Raw genomic sequence first — 26,327 nt, forward strand, 5'->3', positions numbered from 1 at the left:
GCCAAGCAATTTTTCACAAGTTTCAGCTTTGTGCATTGTGTTTAGCACGCAGTGTATATAATCTGGGCACTTTAAAGCCCTCATACAGCTGTGCGAAGCAGCGTCGCTGTGAGTCAGAGAAGACGTGTGGGCGGAGTTAAAGTAAGATGGCTGCGGGAAAGCGAAGAGTGTTTGAGAAACCATCAAATGGGATGTTTATCTGTTGCTAACAGGATGCACAGCAGCCTCAGTGAAGGAGTGGTTGATTTCTTAGCGTCCCTGACTCACTGTGGTCTGTCTTGCCGGTTGTCTTTTGGTCGCCTCCTATCTTGTAATCGCTTACTGCTCTGACATTGTGGAATTCATCAGCAGCTAGTCGCTAGCAGCATACCAGCGCTAACTTACTAGCAACCAGCTAGCAGGTAGCTGCCCAAGGAAAACACCACCTCGCAACAACTGTTGAGACTCACACAAGGTAGGGAGATTCTCGATGACCTCATAGTGAAGTTCAACAGCATGACAACTAGATAAATTAACTATATGCGTTGCTGGCATTTCTAAGGTAGCTGATTATATTTGCAGTGTCAATTAGCTTGGTCCTCCGTCTTGCATTTGAAATACATTGTTGTTTTCTGTCGAACCACAGCGTAAGGAGCCTCGCTTGGCTGAAGTGAGATGTAGTGCAGAAAAGCTCAAGTGCTGCTAAGTCATGACAAACCAACCGGTTTAGGGGAAAGGGCGTAGTATTTGCTGTGTGCACTGTATGTGCTCTAGCAGTCTGTCAGATTGAACGGGACACATGACCCCCAAATACTGCAGTGATTGATGATTTATGTTGTGATCTTACCTGTGAACTTTGAATTAGATCTGTGGACTGGGTTGGACTTTGGAATTATAACTACACAACTCTAATAATCTGTCACTTCTGTGCCCAGAATAACTAGTAGATCCCCCCCATCTCGAATAAGCCACATATATGCATATCACATCAACAGATTAAATCATGGTTGAATAGAAAAGCCTTGTTCATTAATCGCTTAAATTTGTCTGTTTGAGAACGTACACTCTTGCTTATCTTTATTCACTGGGTTTAGATAATAATTTCACCATCTTAACAGAAAGTTAACGTGTAACTATTTTCAGACACATCTTTCAGCCTTACAAGAGTAAGAATAAAATTGCGGTTTTCAGATGAAGAGAAGAGCATCTGTAACGACTTCAGTTTTTAGCATTTTGGGTCATTTTCAAGAAAAATGTACCAGATTCTGCTCAATTCAGCTTCCTAGATGTGAACATTTACCGGTGCTATGGCTTCAGTGTTGGATGATTATTTAAATTTGATCTAGAGAGGAGTCAATATAAGTGTGCCACATTGGGGCAGGAAATATGTGATTAAAAAACCAGATGAATCGGTATTAGAAAATAAGCACACGTTCCTCCAGGTGTCTTATTAGTTCACGTCTGCACTGTTAGAATAGCTTTGGATTATGCAAAGGAAAATCACATTCATATATTATTTTCTTATACAGAAAAAATGATGGTGGTTGCAGACTGAAAGTATTCTTTTGTTTCTACAGCCTGATTCATGTATTGCTTTAATAATATTTGCCTGTCACAGTTAAAGATATAGGATATATGTTTTTCTGATCTGCATTGATGCAGAAAAAGCAGTAGGCAGTGGCAGAGGCACGAGTGTGCATCATAGCTGAGCCGCTGATGAGGAAGAGTCAAGCAGTGGTTTAATTGTAAGTTGTTAACTAGTTAGTACACTGCAGGGAAAGTTGATAAACAATCACTAATCATTTTCTTTTTTGTTCAATAAAACCCTGTTCCAGATGTCATGTCACTCAAGTTTATTACAACCTTATGCAAGTCAATCATCACAGCTACTACAACATAACCTCAGTGTTTGTTTTAAAGATTCAAGATGAGTGTTTCTGCCATTGCCACCTTGGTTGCAAAAAGACAAAAAAACCCAAAAAACCCAGATGATGAGGAAAGGCTGGTCTGACTGTGAAATTGTGTGGCTAACAACTTGTCAGTCACAAGTCATTAGCTAGTGAGTGTGCAGTTTTGTGGCATGTACAGGCCTCCCTCTTTGAAATACGGTATGACCAAGACTTTACCCTAAATGTGTACCTGACCCCATAAACTCATCAGCAAAGTGTTTACAGAGATTGAGACCGAAAGCCGTTTCGTGTAGTCTTTTACGGGACTGGAAGTCTTTTGTTCAACCACAGCTATCGCCATCTGGTGGCCTTCAGATAGAATTCATTTTTAAGGCCTCCCATATTGGCTTAATTTTGGCTACATGGAAGCTACATCCATCTTTTATATTGTTTATGACTCTTTGACATCCTTCCTCTTCTTCTTCAACATGTAAGGATAGAGAAAAACACTTGTAGGTGTATGCCACCCTTTTCAGTTCCAGATGAATTGCTGTCTTGGCACATACACCACCTACAGAACCACTGGTACTTAAGCCAACAAAAAGCACTGTTGTGTAGCCGCTGACATCCTTAAGTCCTCATGTCTTGTCTATGGTTGCTCACTACTTGAGTCACAGATGTTATCAGTAACTATCATCAGTCCTCGTGGATATGAGTGGACGTGGAGAATTTCTGGTTAAGGCAGGAGTGGCTCTAAGTTTTTCACATAAATACTTTTAGTTAGTATAAAATAGGTCTTGACCTTTAGACTTTGCATTATGAGACTGTAGCAGTCAAGACTGCTTTGGTGTTCTTCATGACTAAGCTTTAGCAAATACTTCTCTTTATGAAGGCAGCCTCCCTCCAGTGGAATGTCTAGTTGAACTTTGAAACATTTTATGATTCAGTGTGACCTGAAATAAAACTAAAGCTGAATGGCCATATACTGTATTTTCTACTTCCTGCACATCGGGGTCAGAAAGTTTTGAAATGCTGGTGCACAGTAGCTGCATCAGCAGTTACCTTAAACTTCATTTAGGGTAAGATAATCATCTTATTTTTATCCTCGTTATGAATTTATGCATTTGAAGCAGTTTTCAAGCAGTGTCATTAAGTTTGAATCAGATGTTAAGGAACAGTGAGTCATTAAAAAGTGTGGACTATAGTAACCCAGTAACCCCGAGGGATTAATAAAGTTCTATCTTATCTCTTATCTTATCTTTTCCATTGTTGTTTGTGTGTAAATACTCTCTATCAGGGGAGCGAAGGAAAAAAAAAAAGAGAAGCATTTGAGCCTTATTGATTTAGGGAAGTTGAGCATGATGTTGGTAGACCTCTTGCGTGTGATCCAAGTCCAGTTCATGTGATGTTGTTCCACATCATGTGGCCACAATAACAAAGGTTTGAAATCTACTTTAACATTTATGTATCTCAGTTAAAGTGAACTTACTAACTTATCAAGCCTAAGGGATGTTATCCATAGGAAATACATACAATACTGTGCAAACGTCTTGAGCCAGGATTCATTTCTTTACATTTTGCTTCCAAGGAGTCAGAGTTTCTTAAGATCTTTTGAAGTCTTTCTTTGGACTTTGGCTGCTTTTTCACCTTTTTTCAGTCCAGACCATTCAAGGATTAAACAAAGCACTTAACTCAAAGGATAAACTAGTGTTACACACCAAAAACAATGGGGGGGGGATAAAATTGTGTCTTTAGTAGAGATGGACAGATCCGATATTACGTATCTGCATCGGTCCGATACTGACTTAAATTACTGGATCGGATATTGGAGAGAAATAAAAAATGTAATTCGATCCGAAGTATCACACAATCATCTCACAAAACGCGCTACTTGGCGTAACCCAGCTCGGCGCATTGGAGCAGTATGTGTCACATGATAGAGCGGCTGTTGTCTGCGAGACCTGTCGGCGGTCTGTTGGAGCATTTGGAGCCTCGCTACATGCTTCCTAACCGCAGCATTTCATCTTGGCAAAAACTATCCCAGAGAAGTAAAGCAAGTGTGTAAGTTCATCCCTGAATGTTTGCAGAGTATTTCCACGTTAAGCTTAACAACTAATATATTGAGCCACAGCTGGACTGGCCATCGGAGTTCCATATTGAGGTGAAAAGGAAGCGATTTGTCCCGTACTCCAGCTAGAATTAAAAAAATAGACACAAAGCTGGAATTATTCTGTCGTTGCTGCGCAGTTGCATCTACTTCTCTCATTCACTCCCCCTTCCTCTCCTGTTATTAGTTCAAACATGAAACTGATCAATGATCAGCTGATCGGCTTTTCTGCCACAAGTCCCGCCTTTCTTGTTTGTTTATCGCCCACTTTGCGCTAGAAAGAGGAGACCAGCGGATAAACAACAGCAGCACGTTTAAGCGTGATAAGCTGTTGTTAAAATTTATTTAATATTAATTTCTAGTATCAACTGAGGTTTGCTGGAGCCATGGCTGTAAATGCTGTTGGTCATGATATGGTTTGGATATGTGGTGAGAGGGAAACATCAAGATGAAACCAGGAGATGTCCTTACTGAATCATCAGAGCTGAACAGGTGATGGAGAAACAGGTTTACCTTTTAGGTGACATGAATGAGTTGAAGGGAAGTTATGAACTGTTTCTGAGAGACAAATAACACCAGGATCCTTTTCTAAGTAGCTGACAGCTGGTAACTGTGCAGGGGCGGGTCTAGCAAAGTTTTGTCGGTGGCCAGGTAGGGCATTAACAGGGAGAGGGGGGCACAAAGAAATACTTTTCTTTGTTATGTCATTTAAAAACTTTGAATAAATAATTATCTGAATCTTGCAACAAAAGTGGTCATCCGATTAAATGTATAGAAATCCATTATTGTATATAGTAACTAATAAGTCTAATATACACCCTAATAAGCTATAGTACTTTTTCCTTTGGGAAGGTACTATCTGTGCAGTCTGCAATTCTGTTGAAGAAAGATGTTGAATCTATTTAATTATTGTAGAAAAATAATTGATTTCTGTGCATTTGTTTTACACTTGCATTAAATTAAAGTTGATTACATCGATTAAGGGCGATGACACCACGGTGATTGGCCTCATACCTCATAGCTGAGCCGCTATGAGGTATGTGGTTCCACCACAAGGGAACCACCCCCCGCCCTAATATTTTTGCTGGGAGTTGGCAACCCTATTAGTTAGGTTGCTTAATATTTCTACTAAGTACTCTTTAAAATACCAGAATAGGGAGGATGGTGTAGGTTTAAATTTATTAGACCGATCAGTGTTGCTGAACTTTAAAATGTTTTGGGTGGAGTGTATTTTTTGCATACAGGTATAACAGAATAGCTTCGGTCGCTTGTTTTTTTTTAAAACTTAGGTATGAACTTATACAAAATGCAGCAAGATATTTATAAAAAAAAACAGTTTTATTGATTACAAAATACGCTTTACCGGATTCATATCGGTATCGGCAGATATCCAAATTTCTGATATCGGTATCGGACATTAAAAAGTGGTATCGTGCCATCTCTAGTCTTTAGGCACTTGATTACTAGCAGCTTGTCACATAAACACATAATCTGTTCCCATTTCTTTATTTCTTTGAATCTATGAAAAGTGCCAATGATAACACAGTTCAACAGGTATAGCATGTTTTGAACCAACAAGGAGATTTCAGAAGAGCTATTGGTTGAAAACTTAGCGTATGTCGGCTTGGTAAATGTGTCAAATGCACTGGACATCTGGAGGAACAGCTTAACTATCTGCAGAAAATGAACAGTAATTCATTAAAAATGGTGGTGGAGGGGGTGGGGGCATCCAAAGACCTAAAACAGGACCTGAGCGATGCATCTGGCACTTCAGTTGATACGTCTACTGTTTCCTGAAGCCTCATCAGAAATGGTCTCAGTGGAAGGGTGGCTGTCAAGAAGTTATTCCTAAGGAAGGGAAAGGGGGAGAGAACACTAAGGTATATCAATTACACAAGAACTGGACTGAAAATGCATGGCAACAGCGATGAATCCAAATTTGGAGGTTTTGGTCAAATTGTTGTTAGGGGTGCTCAATGTAGTCTCAATATTATATAACAATTTTTCAAGGAAATTTGCAACAGCGATATTTTTGCTCACATATATAATAAAAACAAAACAAAAACCAGAAAATTTTTAATGGTGATTGCAGTTGCTAGGATGCTGACATTTGGGAGTCCTTATATTGATACTATCATAAGCATAAATATTAGCATGAATCCGTAGTAATGGTCTACAGACATCTGTAAAACACTGTGGAGGCTCTGGCATGGTTTGGGACTGTGTGTGATTGGCAATGACTTGTTTTTCAGCATGACAGTGATCCCGAACACAATGCTAATGCAGTAAAAGCATACCTGGATAGAAAAACGCACAATGGAAAACTATCAGTCATGGACTGACCCCTCCAGAGTCCCTCAACATCTCTCAAGCAATGTGGGATCATCTTGACAGAGATCTAATTAAAAGGCACTCAAAGAAAAGCTTGAATGCACTTCTAGAAGCCTGGAAGACTATTGCTGAAGATAACTTGAAGAAATCATGCAAGAGTTGCCCAGGAGGGTTCAGGCTATGTTGACGAATAAAGGTTGTAATGCCAAACACTATCTTTCAAGCTTCTTACAATTCTGTAAACTCTTTTTGCTTTATATATTGTATTATCCATGTATGTTTAGATCTTTCAATAAATCATTTTCTAAGCCACATGGAAAGAAATGAGGGGTGGGTCAAGTCATTTGCACAGCGCTGTATATGCAAGAGTCAATAGGGTTGATATTTACACTTTAAGTCTAAGAGCCAAAAGTTCTGCACTGTAGGTTTGCACAACAGTAAAAGAACAAACATCCCCCTCCCCCCTCCTTTCCAGCAGCAAAATCCATCATTAACCATCTGTTCAGTTATTTCTCACTAATCCTTACAATAACTCACTAAGTGCACTACTTCCTGGCAGATATTTTTGGAGCTATTAAATTCTGATGGTGCTGAAGGAAAATATCAAATATCCCACTTACTGGCGGAGTGCATTTTATACCATTCAACCTCTTGTTCTTAACCAGTTGAGGAATACAGCACAACCCGATTACTTGCATGCACGCAAAAGCACAGAAAGGGTTTCTGTCTTTGGATGACTTAAGACAGCAGAATGACATTTAGATTAAGGATATTGATAAGGGATTTAACAAATTAAGCAGAATTGCTACCACAGAGAAAAGAAAATGGCGTGACGAATCATGCTTCTTCATCTGGCAATCTAGTGGATGAGTGAGTTTGGTGGTTGCCAGGAAAACGGTACCGTATTTTTCAGACCATAAGATGCAACACATAAGGTGCACCGTCGATGAATGGGTCTGTTTTCATACATAAGGTGCACCGGATTATAAGGTGCATTAAGCGAAACAAAACAGATAAGTCAAACTTTACTCAACTCATTCGTCTTCCTTCCTCCACTTCCGTACTATTGATTCATTAGTGTTGAATTCTCTTTCAGCTGCTCTATTCCCATGTTGTTGCAGTATATGAATGACTAACCTTGTGAATTATCTCAGTTGTTCTCCTGACTGAGGTTTGGTCCGTTTACAGCATCCTGCCATGTGATTGCATTTGTCCCTAACCATCGGGAACCCTCACGTTAACTTTTATCAAGCGGAAAAAAGTTAGCGTTCATCCTCCAGCTTCACTGTGCTAATGTCATGCTAACATCAGAGCTCGCAAAATCGCTAGCCTGACGTCCCGGGGCTAACGATTTTTCCAGTCGGGCTACCAAAATCTATCTCTGCCCTGCCCGTCGGGCTATCGTAGGGAGGAAAAATATATGTCAATGCTTTTGCATTCTTTCAGAAATGTAGCTGGGGAATTATGTCATTGACATCGGTGAGCCACTGTCAATATGTGACATATTGAAATTGCATTTGAATTTGTGCTTGCTTTTTGTTTTCACTTTGCAATCGCGCGAACTGTGTATAGAGAGCGACAGCACTGATTGGTGAGTGACGATAATTTCCGCACATCATCTTATCAATCGTTAGCTTACTATGCAAACATGACAAGTGAAATCTCCCGCAGCTTAAACATGTGAGAGGTTGATCGCGCAGAGAATCGCTGAGCGTTATGTGAGTGCGTGTGTAAAAGCAGCAGGATTTATATTTCAGTTCTGCTGAGCCAAATAAAACAGGTCAGGGTGAAGAAGTGACAGCCAAAGAAAAGCTTACCACAAAACGGAAAAGCTATGACAAATCAGACTATAAGGCAAAAAGAAAGTGCAGCTTTATGGTTTCATGGACAAAAGAATTTCTGTGGCTGCAATATGACGAGCTAAATAACCAGGGCTGCACATAAGTGGTCCGCAGGTGCGCATTCGCTGTCAAAATAAAAAACGCACACAAGATAAGAAGTTGTAACGCGTGTTTGCGTACATAAGATTTCTGGAGGAGGACAGACATTTGTTTAGAACTCTTAAAGATGTCGAAGAAGCTCCTTTAAGCAATTACTGTGATGTTCCTCCACCTCCAAAGAAATGTCAGAAGGAGTCCGAACCACAAAAGAAGCGTGTATTCTCGGAAAAGTATTTGCAGGAGGTGAGCTGGCTTCAAACAAATGATGCACGCACAGAGATGTGGTGCAGAATGTGCCGTGAAAATCCCACTCTAGTGGACAAAAACAGTGCTTTTTATATGTACGCAAACGCACATTGCAACTTCTTATCTGGTGCGCATCTTTTATTTTGACAGCGAATGCGCACATGCGGACCACTTATGTGCACCCGTGTAAATAACATAATGTTCTGCCGGGTGTGTTGTTGGTTTTCCCTCGATTTCTGAGTCGACAAGTGCCTTTGTTACTGGGACCAGTCATTTTAAGAAAGGCCCCCATTAGAACCCATGAGAAATGCAAGAAATGCATTATTGCTCAGTCTGCAATATCTTTCCCAGAACAAACACCAATTGCAAATAACATACTAAAAATAAACCTGAAAAAAAAATCTGTTTAGAACAGCGTACTATGTTGCAAAGAGTGAACTACCAGTGGCACAATTTAGCAGTCTTTGCAAACTTCAAAAAGCAAATGGCCTCGATCTTGGTTCCACTTGCCTCTTACCCGTGACTTCAGTGGAAATTTCAAATTCAGGTACATTTGAATTTGTTTCAGAAATCTGTCAGAACATGCTATATCATGCTTAGCTTGCTAGTTTCCACCTAACTTCTAACTCCATTAAATTTAATAAATTCTGTTTTCATGGATGCCCGGATGTTAAACTTAATTTGAGCACATAAAATCGGTTCAAGGCTAGTAAGCACAACCAGAATTAATACATAAGGCGCATCGGATTATAAGGCGCACTGTGGATTTTTGAGAAAATTAAAGAATGTTAAATGCGCCTTATAGCCCGAATAATACGGTACTTGTCTGACTGCTTTGTGTCAAATGTATAGTTTGGCGGACGGGGGCATTATGGCGTGGGGATGTTTTTCACCCCCTTTACTTCCAGTAAAAGGAACTCCTGTTGTTTTGCATACCAAGACATTTTGGACAATTTCATGCTCCCAACTTTGGAACATTTGGGGATGGGTCCTTCCTGTTCCTACATGACTGCATCGCAGTGCACAAAGCAAGGTCGATAAAGAATTAAATGAGCGGTGTGGAAGTGTGAGTGTGGAAGAACTTGACTGATCTGCACAAAAACCTGAACTCAACCCAAAAGAACACCTTTGGGATGAATTAGAGCAGAGACTGTGAGCCAGGCCCTATTGTCCAACATCAGTGTCTGACCTCACAACTTTTATTCTGGAAGAATGGTCAAATAAGCACACTGTAGCATATGTATAGCAGACCCGACCACATATCAGCGGATTTTATTACAGTTGTCGTTTTCACACTCGCTTCTAATAGAGACGCTGGCTTCTGGTAAAAACGAGGCAGGTCCAGACCACATGCTGGCCTCTGGCCCCAGCTGAGCAGCTCTCTCCCTGGTGCCAGCCTCCGGCTCTGGGTGAGCACGCTGTCCCCCGCATGCTGTCCACGCTGTCCATCGGCTCAGGCCGAGAAGATGCATGAGCAGGTGGTGTAAGTGGAGGTTGCTCATCCGCCCTCCTCCGTGGAACAGGAACAGGTGCAGGCGCTCCCACCCAAGAAGTGGGTACGGGTTTAGAGGTAGGCACGAACTCGGCCACCATTTGGGTCAGCACCTCCCCTGGCTGGCCCGGTCGCGGTTCCGCCATGCCCCAATCCTGGGTTTTTCACCACTGTAACATATCAACAGCTTCAACAAGAGTTGAAGCTGTCATAGCTGTAAATGGTGGGCAGATGACATATTAACACCTGTCGATTAAGAATGGGTTTTCACTCAAGTTCATATGGGTGTGAAGACAGATGACAAAATACTTTTGGGAATATAGTATATGTATATAATCGCATTAGATGTTCTTGAGTGCAGTGTTCAGCCAGTGATATAAATACTGACGACAAATGGACACAGCAGCTACTGATACTGCACAGTCCTTTCATAACATGGACCTTTTTTAAAGCATTTTGATGTAATAGAAAATGAAGGAAAGCAAAAACATTTCTTTTCCCTTCCTTCATGAGCTCAGTCCATGCAGGTGTTATGAGGATTAGACTTGTGATAAAACATCAACGTTTTCAGTATAATACTGCAGAAATGTTACTGATAGAAATGGTGTGTAGTTAAAACTTGTTTTCTGAAACTGTTAATTCTTTTACCGTGGCTCTTTCTACTTTTATCTTTTCTTCCATTGCAATAATTTTCTAAACGTATCCACAAAATGTTACACGCTTCACATGCAACAGCTTGGCACCAACCATGAGCTACTCACCTGTTCAACCTCAGTGTAACTGGGCAAAATCATTAATGACATTTCAGATAATTGCTGTGCTTTTATTTATTCTTATTTAAGAGTAATATGTGTGGTCTGAACACTCAATGACATCGTGGCTGATGTGATCCCATTGAAAGGTGATTTGTAGTTTTTGCCATATGCATAATGTCATTTATAAATCTGTATTTTATCAACAATGTCCACCTGAAGTCATTCCTCTGGATGTATATTGGCTTTCTTGAAAGCTCTGTGGGGTCCTGGGGTAGCTTACTGCCATGGACCCTGCCTCCCGAGCCACAGCGAGTGAGGCATGGAATCTTGTATCCATGTTGCCTTACATGCATTCTTCCCACTCTAATCTAGTGGTTATTCTGTCATGTTTCAAGTCCACATTAAGAGAAATGCAATGAGATCTTTTAGTAATAGCAAGTTTGTGAATGAAGCTGTTATTATTCCAGGTTTATATGATGTTAATGTTGTTTTGTTTTTGGGGGGTTTTTTTGTTCACACAGAGAGACTGCCAGTCCTGACCGGCTATGGAGTGGTGTTGGCTTCAGACTGGATGACAGGGTCTACGAGGAGGACAGGGTCACAAAGTTTCTGTAGCAGCAGCAGCAGCAGGCTTTTCCTAGATGTACACTGAGCGGGATTGACAGCCTGCACAGCCGACCTCTTTCTCCTCTTCTCTGTTGTGATACACTTTCCCTTCCCTTTCTGCCCTTCTTTTTGCACTTCTCTTTTCCTCTCTCCCACTTCTTTTCCCATATAATTTCCTTTGCCTTCTGTTAGACTCAACGTCATTGAGTTTTAGTGATCTTTGGTCTGCTTTAAGCTGGTTTCACTATGAGCTGGCTGAGCAGGTTAAACCCACGGGCTTCTGGGAGTCGGTCGAGCCGGAGTGCCGCCCCCTCCAGCCCCTGCACTGCAGACCCAGAGACCTGTCTCATGGTGTTTGAAAACCACTGGAGACAGGTGAGCTTAAGACACACACAGTTTTTTTTTCTGTTTCTTTTCTTTCCAAAGCTCTTGTTTCTTGTCTTTCCTTTATACTGGTATGTTTTTACCCCTCCCTTGGACCCATCTCTTGATCAACAATCCATCTTAAAAAAGTAAAAGGCACATGTAACCCATGGAAGAATTACTAAAAGTTGGCAAACGCTGTCTTTAGCTCTCCGCTGCTTGAGCCGTGGCTGCATTGCAGGTCCCCAAATGACCCTGGGGCTGTTTTTGCCCGTCTGCCTCTGGAGAGATATCAAAGTGGAGGCAATGCACCAGTTGCTCTTGCAAGATGGGCTTTGCAGTCAAAAATACCTCTGCTTAACGCTTTACCAGATGACCCTGTGTTACTCACCAATTTGTGTTTATTATCAATTGTATTTAAATTCCAAATAAATATCTTTTAAAAGGACATTTTTTTAAAGTTAGTTAATAACCATTCAAGGTTCAAGGTTCTTTATTTGTCACATGCATAGTTATACAAGTATAACACACGGTGAAATGTAGCCTGACACGCTCCTCGACATGTGTTTATTATCAATTGTATTTAAATTCCAAATAAATATCCTTTAAAAGGACATTTTTTTAAAGTTAGTTAATAACCATGTTAAGTACTTGAGACGAAACTATATTGGGGATTGAGATGATGATTTTTGCTATATTTGAGCAGCCTTACTTAGTGCAGCTGTGTGTGCTCGTCACAGGAAATGGTGTGATGGACTTTTTGTGGCTTCAAAATAATAAATAATAAAAATTGCTCGATGTTCCTGCCCTGCCCACAGTGGTCTACATTGGTACTGATTTTTTTTTTTAATTAAAAATGTTATCTTGATGTTACAGCATCAATGTTTGAACTAACACACAAAAGTTAATTTTGCACAAAGACTGTCCCGTTTTCACAATTTGAGGCAAATTATTTTTCTTACCCAGAGTGAAAACTCAAGAAAAGCTGAACTCAAAATGAAACAATAATTTTGTCAGTCACAAAACAGAATCAAAGTTAAAAACTGCTTTTTTAAATTTTCTTCAGCGCCTAAGTAACATTCTCTCTCTCACAGGTGAGTTAATTATAATAAATCCAATTTATTGTGACAGTTCAAATTTTCTACTTTTAATCTTTTTTCTTTTTGTGTGATTTGAAGGCTTTGTCTTTGTTCTAGTGAATGATTATGTGTTCACACAATGTGTGAAAGTTCACTGTGTCAGTGTCAGTGAGAGAAGTAAACTAGCTGGCTGATGTCCAGTTACCTACTGAACGTTTATAGGTTACAGAGGTCTGTCACTGCCTGACGGTTGGAACTAATCTGAGGCAACAAAAGATGTCTGAGAAATGATCTATTTTCTGTTTTTCCCAGGGATTCCAGGGCGTGCACACTTTGCAAACCCGCTCCTTCTTTGGCGAGACTTACTAAAGCTATATACAGGTCCGATCCTGTCAGTGAGTTTTTCTTTGAAAGGATCGGTTGTCATAATGGAGAAATGCATTTATAATCCACTGTAGAAGAAGCAGACACCAGCCATAAGTGAATATGTTGCAAATGCATTGCAACAGAGCCACAGAAGTGCACCTAAATGTAGTTCGTGACTTGTTATCCAGTATCTAACATGCAGCTCTTATCTGTTCAACATGGGCCCAGATCTGCAAATTCATTCTTGCTGTAGTCATGCTGACCAATTAAACTTCTGCTTATCATTTTGCTCTCACACACTTTTGACCACATACTCTCACCGTGAAGCGCTATACAAATACAGGCCGTTTTATATCTTGCAAAATAATTGAGTTGTGTTGCACTGTTGTATTTTAACCTGTTTTGAGTATTATCTGCCTGTATGCCTCTTTGTCAGTAATAGCCATGGCTGGAGATATTAAGTTTAAGGGTTGCCTGTCTGTTTGTGCTAATGGACTCGATATCTTGGGAGAGCCTTAAGGGAATTTCTTCCTCTTGGACTAAAGGATGAACCAGTTACATGGAAGCAGAATTGATTGACTTGAGGAAACATTGTAATGTGGAATAACATTCAGTTCTATGTATTGTGTTACATAAACAAATACCCACATGTGCCATTACAGTTCTAGTGTTTGTCCTGGTCCCGTTAGCATGGACCTCAAACACTTCATCACTTAAGCCCACTGGATAAAGCAACAACACACTCCTTACTTCCTTTTCTCAGATATCTTGGGTGTTGGAGCAGCATGAGACTTCATCCTCCAGCGATGACCTTACGGCAGTGAGAAACAACACCGACCAGATGTTATGTTTGCTGGCAGAGGAGCGTCCTGCTGAGAGCTCAGAGAGCGGCACCAGCGTGCCACCTATGGGGCCCATACTGGAGCTTGTGGTCACAGAGAATATCCTGGAGAGGCTGGTTCAGTGGCACCTTCGCCGTGGCTTGGACCCAGACAGCCAGGGTGCACTGCTCAAACTGTTTGAGATGCTTATCGGTCAGTCCCAGCAGCCCCTGCTCCAGCACACAGCCATTCTCCACCCCCTTCTTAGGCTCCTGGGAGCTTGTGCTGACCCAGAACTTGGCTGTCCTTCAGCTCTGGAGAACAGCCTGGTATTGTTGCTTAACCAGGTACATACAAACCTACAGTCTTTTCCAGTGTGTGTATGCAGTCACTATAAACAAAATATATTTCACCGGTAGTAGACATCCCACAAATGACAAACAAGTTTTGTTTTATTTTTTGTGTTAAAATTGAACGGATGTGAGATGACTGAGAATTGAAGGCTGGAAAAATTGGCTGTTGTATTAAAAACCTTAGCTGAGCTGTGGCTCTTCATGAAACCTGACAATTTGAATTATAGTAATTTTTCATTTGCTGTTGGCTTCCTGGAGGGGACTCAGTCAGCATCGTCTGTGACCTCTGCCTGTCCTCAGGTGTTGGCGACAGGCCTCAGCGCTCTTTATTCCTCTCTGCCGAGGAAGATAGAAGTTATAGTAGTTTTTCATTTGCTGTTGCTTCTGCTGCATTTACTGTTTGCATGCTGTTTGCTAGGTTTTTTTTATCTTAAAATGTAATTTGATATCTTTTTCATGAGAATGCCCGGCAGCAATTGATTGAGAAACCAACAAATGAGAGCATCACATGCTGTGGCGTTTTTCTCCCCCAAACAATAAAGTTAGTTGAATATAGTCCAGCTCAGGTTACTGATTGGTCAGAAGACGTACCATTTAATTGCAGGGGTTCCACTTCAAAAGCCAGGTGAATTTGGTGCATAAATAAATAGTAATATAATTGATGGTGTTCCCTGAAATGTTTTTAACTCCCCAGAAAGGGGCACTGACCTGCTCTTTTCATATAAAAGGAAACCTTTGTAGTGATTAGTGATTCATTTCTGTGCTAAAGTTGGAATAATAACTAACCTCCAAAGTAGATTTTTCAACAGCGTTTCATGACTCTTGTTCTTTAATGGGATTCTTTTTCCCTCCATCAGATCTGCGTGTCAATGGCCCGACAGCCGGTGGTTCTAGAGATGTTGTTCCGGGCTGCACCAGCCCAGCAGGGCTCAACCAACCTGCTGATCTTTTCCCTGCTTGTGCCATTCATCCACCGAGATGGAGCCATTGGACAGCAGGCGCGAGATGCACTACTGCTGGTTATGGCGGCGTCAGCCAGTCACGAGGCTGTTGCACGATACATCGCTGAGAACTCCTACTTTTGTCCGGTGAGTGAGGAGCTTTTGAGTCACTCTTCATTCTCTCTTTTTTCAGACAGTTTTCCCATAATGATGCTCATTTGGCTTGTGATTGATAGAAGTATGGTCAAAGCCAGACTCAAATTAAAACCTCTGAGTCTAAAAACCGTATAGTATATGGTGAATATGACCTATTCTTTATTGATGTGATGGTTAAGGACAGATTATAAGAGTTGGATCTTGACTTAGTTTCCCTCACTGCTTCTAAGAAAGAGAGGTGTGTGTGTGTGCGCGCGCGCAGGCTGTCTAATTCTGATGCATTAGTGATGGTGTGCGATAATGGAAGGAGAAGGAGATGACTATGCACTCTGACAGACCGTTCATCCTTATCTACATCCTATCAACTGTGTCTCAACTCGAGGCTTCCTATTTAAAAAAACCCAGAAACTCACCCAACATCACATGTTTGCAGTTTTTAGGAGAAACTTTATTGTTTAGTGATAAAGAAGACAGCTTAAGAAAACTTGTGTGAAATGCAGTTTCCTTACTGATGCAGTTCTCCCCCAGTGAGTTTAGAAGCACTCTTTAGTAATAACTGTTTGTTCTTTAAGCAGGAGACCTAAAAGAAAGATGAAAACAAAGGAAGGATATTTTATCATTTTTGAACTGTGATTTCTTTTTTCTGTTTGGAAACACAATCATAACTTGAAGGTGGAAAGTTTATTCCGCTTTGAAGTAAAACCTGTCTGCCTTGTTTTTGTCATTTCTTTTAGCTGCCACTAGATGTAATTAAAGAGCCATGTTATACTTAATGCAGTCTGAGGTGCATATTTAAAGCTATTAGTTTAATTTGCTTAACAGTTCTGCAATGGGAACATGTGTCTGCATACATTTGAATGTATGAACAAGAATTGGTCAGGATTTTAACTGAATCTGGTCCCAGAGCAATGTTTAAGCTTTCATACTGCATTATAGGAGCGAGTGTTGCGTGATGTCTGCATACAGCACTGTGGTCAGTAGTCTACCCCCGCCCCCCTCCCTCTCAGGTCTCTATACTCTGGTGCTAACTCAGCTATTTTCTGCTCATCTTCCTTCCAGCAGCTTCAGTCTGACCTAGTTACAGCTGAAAGATCCAGTGGAGGTGGCGTTAATGACCAATTGCTCCTCTCTGTCCGAGTCTGGCTATTTCCTGTCTGTGCATACTCACACGTATCATAATCAGCTTTGCTTTGACAGTTTTGGATCTAGTTCAACATTCTTAGACAACAGGAACAATTGTAGTCTTTCTCACGTTGTAAGCAGAGTACAGAGAACATCCCGTCTTTGCTCCCTGTCCCTCGGTGTCCGTGCACAGCTCTTTTTGAGGAAGTTTGCATCTGTTTTGTCAGCCTAACGGGTTCAGGTTTCTCCATCCTATATGTGCACGGCAGCAGCAATAAATATTGGATTTTCATAAAAGTCATCAGCTGTTATTAAAAGGCTAAGATACATGACGGGCTTTGAGCTAGACTGTGAATCCACTGTGTCTGCATGTGCTGGGAAGGCACTCGTTTAAACCTTTTTTTGGTAACAACAGTAGGACTCAGAGTACGGACCATCATGCTGCAATTATTTGAATTATGATGAAAATATTTAAAAACTGTTCATTTAAGCAGTTGAGATTTGCAGCAGACAGTAATAATAGCCGTTAGTCAGCACAGTCTTAATGGAAGGGGTTGGATGGGCTGTGACTTGGTGATATTTGTATGAAAATGCTGCTTATTTTCTCCATCATTAATTTGGTGTAGTTTGTAGCTCTTGTTTGTTACTTCCAAAAGTCAGAACTTTAAAAATAGACTCCTATTTGAGAGGTGCCACCTGCTGACTTCCTAGAGGTGACTCAGTCAGCAACGTCTGTGACCTCTCTGCCTCTCCTCAGGTGTTGGCGACAGGCCTCAGCGCTCTTTATTCCTCTCTGCCGAGGAAGATAGAAGTTCGAGGAGATGACTGGCATGCCCTTCGGCGGGAGGACTGGATGGGCGTGTCGTCGCTCGTGCTCTTCATGAACTCGCTCGAGTTCTGCAACGCTGTGGTGCAGGTCGCCCATCCCCTGGTCCGCTCACAGCTTTTGGATTACCTTCACAACGGCTTCCTTGTACCTGTCATCGGCCCCGCCCTGCATAAGGTAGCAAAGGGGACTGTTTTTGTTAGAAAGGCTGCAGTTTCTTTAACAGCCGAGTTGGGGAGAGGGGGTGAACAAATTCCCTTAATGTTGCTTTTAACTGTGCACACATAACTATTATCATATTGCATATTTTTGGCAGTTTTGAGACACCTTTAATTGTGTGTGTTTGCAGTCATCGGTGGATGAGATGATCGCCAGCACAGCCTACCTTGATCTTTTTCTGCGCAGTATAACGGAAACTTCCCTCCTCAAAACTTTCCTGCGCTTCATCCTGCTGCATCGCCATGACAATGACACCATCCTGGACACGCTGCTCACGCGCATTAGCAGCAATTCAAGGGTCCGTATATATGTGTGTGTGTGTGTGTGTGTGTGTGTGTGTGCGTGCGTGCGTGCGTGCGTGCATATTTGTAAAGGAGCCCTGAGGCCCTCATTTGAACTCGACTGAGTGGGTGGTGAGTGGGTTTAAAGCAGAAACTGAGTAGGACACAGAATAAACATGGAAACTGAATCTCTTCATGTCTGCTGCAACAATTGAGGATTGTGTTACCAGTTATTTATAAGTGGTTAAATAAGCCTCAGCAAAATGTTTCAACATTATCTTAAATTCCCTCCAAATGCATAAATATCAGTCTTTTTGGAACAGCAGTGGTGTTAGGAAAAAAAGTCTATTAATTCACCTGAAGTATGACGGAAAAAAGAGAAACGATGGTTACCCCCAAATAGGAGTTAAAAAGGAATAGCGTTAAAACATCAGCACTGCTGACTAAAATTACTGGTGTTCACTGCTAAGAAAATAGTAAATTTTGCTGTTATAGAATTTTATTGGAGTCTAACCAATATTAGCTTCCAACATATGGTATCAAAATGTACATTTCAACCACGTTATGAGTGTTGATGTTGCGTAGTGTGTTTACCAAAGGGACACAAATACCAACTTTTCCAAGTGGAGCAAAAAAGCGTAGAAAGGTAATCCAAAAAAACAGAAAACAAACAATATCAACCGATATATCACATTTTTAAATTGCCAAAAATTGGCATTGAGCTTAAAAATCCTATATCGTTTGGGTTCTGAAATTTATTCTGAGGCTTTTTTTGGAGGGGGGGAATTCAAAAAAATATTTTTTATGAATCATCACAGTGTCCTACGTATGTGTATGTCCTCCTCAGAAATGGTTGTTTTCTAACCAGTTTCTTTCTGCTTGTTTTGCAGCTCTGCATGGTATCGTTAAGCCTCTTCAGGACTCTCCTGTCCTTGAATTGTGAAGACGTCATGCTACAGCTTGTACTCAGGTTTGTGTGCGCTTCAGAGCATTTTGCCAAATGTTATACTTCCAAAGGGCTTCTTCACACATCTAGTCATTTAGATTAAGTAAAGGTTATGACGCAAAGTCACCATCTGTCAGCAGTTACCACGAGACGATACAGACAAGGTTATTTCTGCCCATTTTTACAAAAATTTTATGAACTACCAATGGCTGTTTCTCCCATTTCCCATACTACTGTCAGAAGCTGCCAGTGACCCCCCCCCCCCCCCCCCCCCCCCCCGTTAACACATTACCTGCAGGCTGTGATTAGGGCATACTGTCTGTGTTTTAAGGTGATTTGTCACAGCAAGATAAATATGGCAAATATTAAGAATGGAAATGTAGAATTAAAAATGACAACACAGTTTAAGCTTCCTGAATAGTAACCTATATCCTGTGCATGTGGATTAACTTATCTAAAATTACTGAAGTTGCTTCTGTGTGTTCTCTCGCTCTCAGGTATCTCCTGCCATGTACTCACGTAATGCTGAGTCAGCGTCGTGCTATCAGGGAGACTGACTTATACGGAAAGTCAGCGGACAAGTTCCTGTCATTAATCCCAGAGTGCTGCCGGTTCAACGCAGCTGCCTCCTCTGAGAGAGATGAGGAAAATCCATTTTGGGGCAAAGGTGAGCTACACACTTGTGGAAAGTGAGCAGTTGACACTAATAGTTGTGGTTGTAAATGATATGATCTGCACTTGAAATACAATCTTTTACTGAGTGGAATACACTGTACACAATAGTTGTGCAGCTACTCTAGTCACTTACTTTACTTAAGACCTTTAGTTGTAGAGCCAGAGTGAATTTGCATGGAAAACTCTTGGTGTTAGGAATGTTATTGTATGTAAGTTGATTGTTTGCATACAGTGTCTGTATTAATTGGGATAGCAGATCCTGGCTCTACTCATGGTTTTCCTGTTTGCCCGTATATTGTCATCCTGCAGTACTGAATAGTCCCAGCACAGAGTCTCCCGCCCCACCCAGACCCAGCACTCCATCCCGCCTGTCCTTCTTCATGAGACAGCAGAGCAGTGGAGGTGGATCAGGAGGTGGAGGTGCTCCTACCTCCTCTAGCATGGATCCACTGCAGTCCAGTTCTTCAAGCTCCCACCAGATGTCTCCTGACAGCCCGATGCACCATCAGCAGACCCACACAGATTGTCTGGACTGGGATTCAGGTTATCTGGAGTATCTTAAGGACGCTCGGAGGAGCATTGAGTTTTGCTCTTGGGCTTGTCGTGACTGGTCGGCACCATATGATGGCGAAAACCCATCCCCAAACATAGCCCCGCCACCCCCACTTCCCCCTACCTCCAATGTCCCAATGACTATGTTCCCTGAGCACTTCTCTTTCCAGCAGGGAGGAAGTCATAACTCTTCTCCCGGTCAGCAAAGGGCGGCCATTGTGGCAGCAGCGCGGTCTGAATGGAGTAGCTCTGAGCGGGACAGCGGAGAGTGGGATGTTACGATTGGCAAAAACAGCTGCATCAGCCTAACGCCTCGCTCCAAGAAACGCAGCCTTCAGAGAGAGGAGCTGCCTCCCAAGCCTGTACCTCCTCTTGTACCTTCTTCGTCTTCAGCAACCGCTTTATCCACTTCTCATCCCATCTCCTCCCCAGCTCCTCACATCCCCTCATCTGCCATCACTGTTAGCTACCAGGCTATGTATAATGGAACAATGGTGCAGGGAGACGGGTGCTCAGACAGTCGTGATAGAGGACTGGAGGTGAAGAAAGTGAAGAGGGACTTGGATGATCAGCAGTATTTGGATGAAAACGCCAACCAAAATGGTTCCCTTGTTAACTGCCCCTCGCAAAGCTGCACTGCTCTCCCAAAGTCTATTTTTAGCAACAGTGACATCAGTGATGCACAATCTCTTTGTCCTAGCAAGATTTTTACTCAGACCTCCATTAACCAGTCAGCATCTGATACTAAACTGCTGTCAAGTGAAACCTTAAACCCACATGATGCATCCTCAGATCTTCCAGAAGCCAGTCAGCAGTCTGTAGAGAGTCTTATTGAGGAGCTGCTGGAGCAGGCGCCGGGAGACCCACAGCTGCCTGGCGATGCCAACGGTCAGGGCATTAGCATTGAGGCGTTCACACAGGAGCTGAGAGAACTGGAGGACCGGGTGAAAGAGCGCTGCAAAGCAGCCTGTCAGCTGGAGGAAATCGCCAGAGAGAGTCTGTCCACTGAGCGCCAGGAAGAAGAACAGCAGCTGTCATCAGCACTGGAGGGGAAGCTGACAGGTGACGTGAAGGCAGACGGGTCTGCGGTGGGCATCTGTAGTCCTGCCAGACCACTGAACCAACCTGTGTCCCAGCCATACACAGGTGAGACTCACGGATTTCTTTCACTGTTGCATCAGTTTGTGGATACGTCTATTGCTGTCATCATATTTTCATGCTCACACTGCTGTATCAAATAAGTGGTTGGATGTGTAACAGGAATTGTATCACTGAGCTCTTGCTTTTGATAATTGCTAACAGCACAGCTGTTGAAGTTATGTGGTTGATGGTGTAATTACCACCTCAAACTTAGGAACTCTTCTTGACTATATTTTAAGGATGGTGAAAGGATTTGCAACCATATAATCACAAGCAGTTAAAACCCACTTCTGAGAAGCAGTTACTCTTTCCTGCTGACAAGAGTTGAGCATTCTATCTTTCTATTCAATGATCCACCGCTCTTCCTCCGTGCAGGTCCATTCATGACAGTTCTGTTTGCCAAGCTGGAGAACATGCTCCAAAACTCGTTATACGTCAACATCCTGCTCACTGGCATTGTGGCCCAGCTGGCCTGCTATCCTCAGCCCCTCCTACGCTCCTTCCTGCTCAACACCAACATGGTCTTCCAGCCCAGTGTCAAGTCCCTAATCCAGGTACGCTGCACTATGCAGAAGTTGTTTATAATGGTTTTTGGTGCCCTCTTTCCCCTTGTTCTGAAAATAGTAGAGAAAGCGAATAGTTTCTTTTTGTCTTTGAAAGGATTACAGTTTTTGGGTGTCTGCCTTTAGGCATAGTTGTCCACTTCCAGCCCACCTTACTTCTGTGCACGCTCTGGTTCCAAAAGCATCAGGCCCACAGTGATATTTGCATCCAGTTTCTTTCCACATTCATTTTCTTTATTTTCAGATACTTGAATTCACTGCTGCAGTGGACATAAAAAAATACAATAAATGAATAAATATAACTGCAGTTTCAGTCGAGTGATCCATCCACACCCAGCGAGCGTGGGTGTGGATGGATGAACTTAACAATTTAACTGTTAAGTTAAATTGTTAAGTTCATGTGAATTTTAGTCTTGAGGGATGACAAGCCTGCGAGAGGGGTTAACAACACCAAGCAAAGGTGATCAAAAAGTTTAAAAGTTTGTTTCCACAACTCTCCTCAGGTTTTAGGTTCTGTGAAGAACCGCATCGAGGCATTTGCCGCATCTCACGAGGACTTTCCTGCCATGCTGAGGAAAGCCCAGCAGTACTTGGTGGCCCGAAGCAAAGTGGACTGGAGCGACTCGCCGGCAGCGGTTCCTACTTTGCGCCGCTCTGATTCCCTTGGTGAGTATAGAAATAGGAAGAGCTACATTTACACATACAGGCGTGGCTTTGATGACTTTGGTCATAAATTTAGTGAAAAGTGTTAATCAAAGATAATTTACCAAAATCCAATTAACAAAGACGTTTAAAAATATTTTAAACACACTACGAAATTCCAATAAAAGTACATTTGAATTGGAAAACTTTAGGATAAATTAAAAAAAAAAGACAAAACTGTTAGAAAGCAGAAGCAATTTATTGGTGCCGTAACATCTTACCATTAGTACTTTGTAAAAAAACAAACATACCTAACAGATTTGCTTCAGGTTTAGAGGTTTTTGAGGGTTTTTTGTTTTTTGCTGTGCAGTGATTTGCTACCAAACTCCACATTAAAGGAGATAATCAGAACTATAGGCCCACTTGGTGACTTCTTTTCTATCTTTGAAAACGCCGGGGAATCGCAGAGATGTCAGAGCAGTCTCGCGTCACAGTTTTATTTCCCTGTTGTGAAACCGTGCCCTTCTCTTCCAGTGAAGAGTCGAAAGCCATCTCTCGGAGACCTGATTCTTCGTCACACAAACAGTCCAACACGGGCTCGGCACGCCGCTCAGCTCGCCCTTGCACACGTACGGGATGGCGGCCAATCACTGCACAGCGCTCTGTTCCGGGGCAGCGGAGGTGCGTCTGGCCTTGAGAAGCAAGCTGAAGCGCTGCGAGTAAAGAACGCCGTCTACTGCGCCGTTATCTTCTGCGAGTTCCTCAAGGAGCTGGCTGCCCTCACGCAGGAGCACGCCGTCTCTTTGCCCTTCCCGCACAGCCAGGAAGCAGAGGAGTAGAAGGTAAACTCAGACTCCTCAAACTTAGCTTCACATCTGTTGATTTAGGCTGTACACAAAGAAGAGATTGATATAGGATTCTCCCATCAGGACACATGTGAGACTTTTCTGTCACTGAAATGGATCGTCTGCAACGAAGCAGACAAAAGAGGAAAACTGGGATTTTTTATTACTAAAATTATTATAGGATACCTATAGGACTGGAATCATTTTCCTCATCTGTACACTTATGATATTGTGCATATCGTGTATTATATTCACATCCTGTATACAGAAAATCTCGGTAAATACTTGAGATTCGGGAGCTTGTATATACACATGCCATTTCATGGTATAATACGACACAGTAAAGCCACAGATTAAAGAAGTAGGTGCACATATTGGTGCTAGTCAATACTTGTTATCTTTTGTTTTGAAAGGGTGCTTTCAGGCTGGCACAAAGAAGGTTTCCTCTTCAACAACAACAGAAAAAAACACCAAAAATTGTTTGGCAGGAAAAGATTGAAAGCGTGTGCGAGTCAGCCACTTACAAAGTAATCCCATCAGTTTGGTCATCTCCGTGCAGCTGGCTCATGTTTGCTTTCATCAGAGCTTTTGTCAAGGACGGACTAAGAGAAAAAGTTCACTTTAAAAAACAGAAGCATTCCCAAAAAACGTGGGAGCTCTTTTAGGTTTATTTTAAAAAGGCTGCACTAAATGCTAGTCATCACTGAATGAGATGAAAACTGGAAAAACCTCCGTGTGGGAGAGCGCCACTTTGTCTCCTGTGAATCAGCACGACTACCATAATTGTACTGAGAAACTTGGGTAATTATTGCCTTTTTCTTTTAACGTTTTAAACATTTGTCTTCTGAATTTGCACCGTTTTATAGACATATCAGCAACATGTGGGAGCAGATGTGTCTGCCATTGTGTATGAGAGTTTATTTGAATGAATCACTCCTTTCCAAAAAGGTGACGCCAACTGTTCAGGCCATTAGCTAACCATTCACTGTTCGCCATTTAAAAAAAAAAAAAAAAAAAATTAAGCGGAGGAATCACGAAGCCGGCAAGAGGATCATGGCCACTGGGGGAAAAAGTGGGCACATCTTTTTTTTTTTTTCTTCTTCTTATTTTCCAGAATTCAGACTTTTTCATCAGAATTACTTTTTTCCCATAATTCTGACTTTAATCTCAGAATTCTGAGAAAAAAGTCCGAATCCTGACATTAAAGTCAAAGAAATTTTTTTTCTCAGAATTCTGGAAAAGAAGAAAAAAAAAAGATGTGCCCACTTTTTGTACCCCAGTGACCCTGATCCTCTTCCGTACTTGTACGTGTCGCATCCTTTGTGTGTCATTCAGTGTTTTTGAAAGACCCGAAATTCTGCACGATTTTTTATTTTTTTTTAATTCCACCTGTGCGTTGGCATTATTTCCCTTATTTTGAATTTGATGACCCAGAATCTCATGAGGCGTTCATGACTTTTCTTGAAAAAGATTTTGTTTTCTTGGTGAGACAGGCCAAACCGAACACACAGCACATCTGGGAAAATAATATGCTGCTACTTTTTTTTTTTTTTTTGAAACACTAACACCCATTTTAATGGTGAAATAGCTACTCTATCTTTTTATTTCATTGGGTACCAAGTATAAATGTGCACGTGGAGGTGCTGATGCAAGTTGTGATCAGCTTTTCTTTAATTTATTGTGTTTTGAGGTTGAATGAAGTTGCAGCCACACAGTGTTAAAAGCTTTTGCCAAGACTTGATATTCACTGTTTTCCTTTGTAATGTGTTGCTAATTTGTTTTTGGGGGTTTTTTTTGTTTTGTTTTTTTATAAAATGGTAAGTAGTCATTTTACAGCTCTGTAATATCTGTAGCAGTTTTCTGTAATGCTACCAGAAACTGTAAAAACTGTAAAAATGTGCATTATTCTTAGGAGTGCTTTGTTAAATCATCTACCTGTGACCCAGCTTTCCAAGTAACATATTTGCACATACTAGCCATTCTCTCTCAACTCTTAGCAGTAGAGAAACTGCCTGCCACCCTGCAAAACGTCTAACATTTCTTTCCCATTACACCACTTTCACTTTCTGCAACAAGCTGAGACGTCCTCAGCTCGTCGAAGCCATAGCCGCGTTCGTCGTGCTCGTACGTGTGGGATTTCGTCCCGGCTGTGAGTCACTTTTCTACAGAATTTCTTAGATGCATTTCGTAATGACCCATAGTTTGTTTCTGGTTTTTTATTAATAGGTAAATAGTTTCTGCATGTCAGATAAGGCGAGGTTTTATGATAAACTAACAGTTAAGTAGTGTTTGGTTTGTGCAATAGTACTGAGCTTAAATTAGCTTCCATGCAGTAGGGTTTAGTGGTTAGTGAGTCGTGCACCTGCAGAGCTCGGCGATGACAGCGAGGTTTCACGCTGAACGTTTGCTCTGGGTAGAGAAATCTCTCTTGTACTTTACACACTGCCATCCGTCCATCCGCGTATCACCCAGTCTGCTGTACATGTGTGATCTAAAGAGCGAGGGAGAGGAAACAAAAAAACGAGAACAGAGGGCCTCATTCCTCATCAGGTTCCATGTCTTTTACACTCAAGATTGTGTTTTCTAACAAAACTATTTTTTACAAACAGCTCTGATAAAGATTGATGGTACTTGCTCTGTTTCTTAATGTCACTTCCAGTCACAGTTACAGTCATTAGTGTTCATGGTACACCAAAGACAATCGCTGATACCTGAAACTCACAATGTCTGTTTAAGCAATCGTAGACAGTTTGATGGTACACGGTCTGAACACTGTAATGAACCTTATCCACGAATCGCGCTTCTTTAGTCAACGTTTCACGCCCACAAAACGGTGCCAGTTAGTTTTTGTTTTTTAATGATTTTAAATTTTTAAGGCTCAGCCTAATTAACGAAAAGGGAGCTTCTCAGTAAGAACGTGGCATTAATAAATCTGTCTAATTAGGGATTGCAGTCTGTACTCGCGGTTAATCTTTTAATTTTATTTGATCTTTTTTTAGTTCATTTGCAAGTATACAAAAACCAATGTGATGAAGTTTGTAATGTGGCGTTTTTATAAGGGGATTGTTTCCTACCAGGGCCTTTGACGTCTT

General features: G+C 41.7%; 1 protein-coding gene across 1 annotated transcript; it reads left to right on the top strand.

Moving 5' to 3' along the window:
• Positions 1-112: 112 nt before the first annotated feature.
• Positions 113-24,351, top strand: fhip1b (FHF complex subunit HOOK interacting protein 1B). Its single transcript, XM_085374057.1, has 12 exons — positions 113-454; positions 11,261-11,720; positions 13,917-14,321; positions 15,185-15,415; positions 17,304-17,549; positions 17,722-17,889; positions 18,763-18,842; positions 19,316-19,485; positions 19,803-21,191; positions 21,561-21,739; positions 22,252-22,414; positions 22,925-24,351. The coding sequence occupies exons 2-12, from the start codon at positions 11,592-11,594 to the stop codon at positions 23,227-23,229; spliced, it is 3,465 nt and encodes a 1,154-aa protein (XP_085230183.1). The 5' UTR covers positions 113-454; positions 11,261-11,591; the 3' UTR covers positions 23,230-24,351.
• The last annotated feature ends 1,976 nt before the right edge of the window (positions 24,352-26,327 follow it).

The sequence above is a fragment of the Diplotaxodon limnothrissa genome, linkage group LG16, assembly GCF_057381915.1.
Source record: "Diplotaxodon limnothrissa isolate DT_005_m linkage group LG16, D_limnothrissa_male_GT1.1, whole genome shotgun sequence".
Classification (NCBI taxonomy): Eukaryota; Metazoa; Chordata; class Actinopteri; order Cichliformes; family Cichlidae; genus Diplotaxodon; species Diplotaxodon limnothrissa.

Excerpts from the sequence above, each read along its gene's own strand:
- fhip1b (XM_085374057.1), top strand. The coding sequence starts at position 11,592 with ATGAGCTGGCTGAGCAGGTTAAACCCACGGGCTTCTGGGAGTCGGTCG. Across the intron at positions 18,843-19,315 it reads ATGCTACAGCTTGTACTCAG|GTATCTCCTGCCATGTACTC; the intron begins GTTTGTGTGCGC and ends TCTCGCTCTCAG. Across the intron at positions 21,740-22,251 it reads GTGTCAAGTCCCTAATCCAG|GTTTTAGGTTCTGTGAAGAA; the intron begins GTACGCTGCACT and ends AACTCTCCTCAG.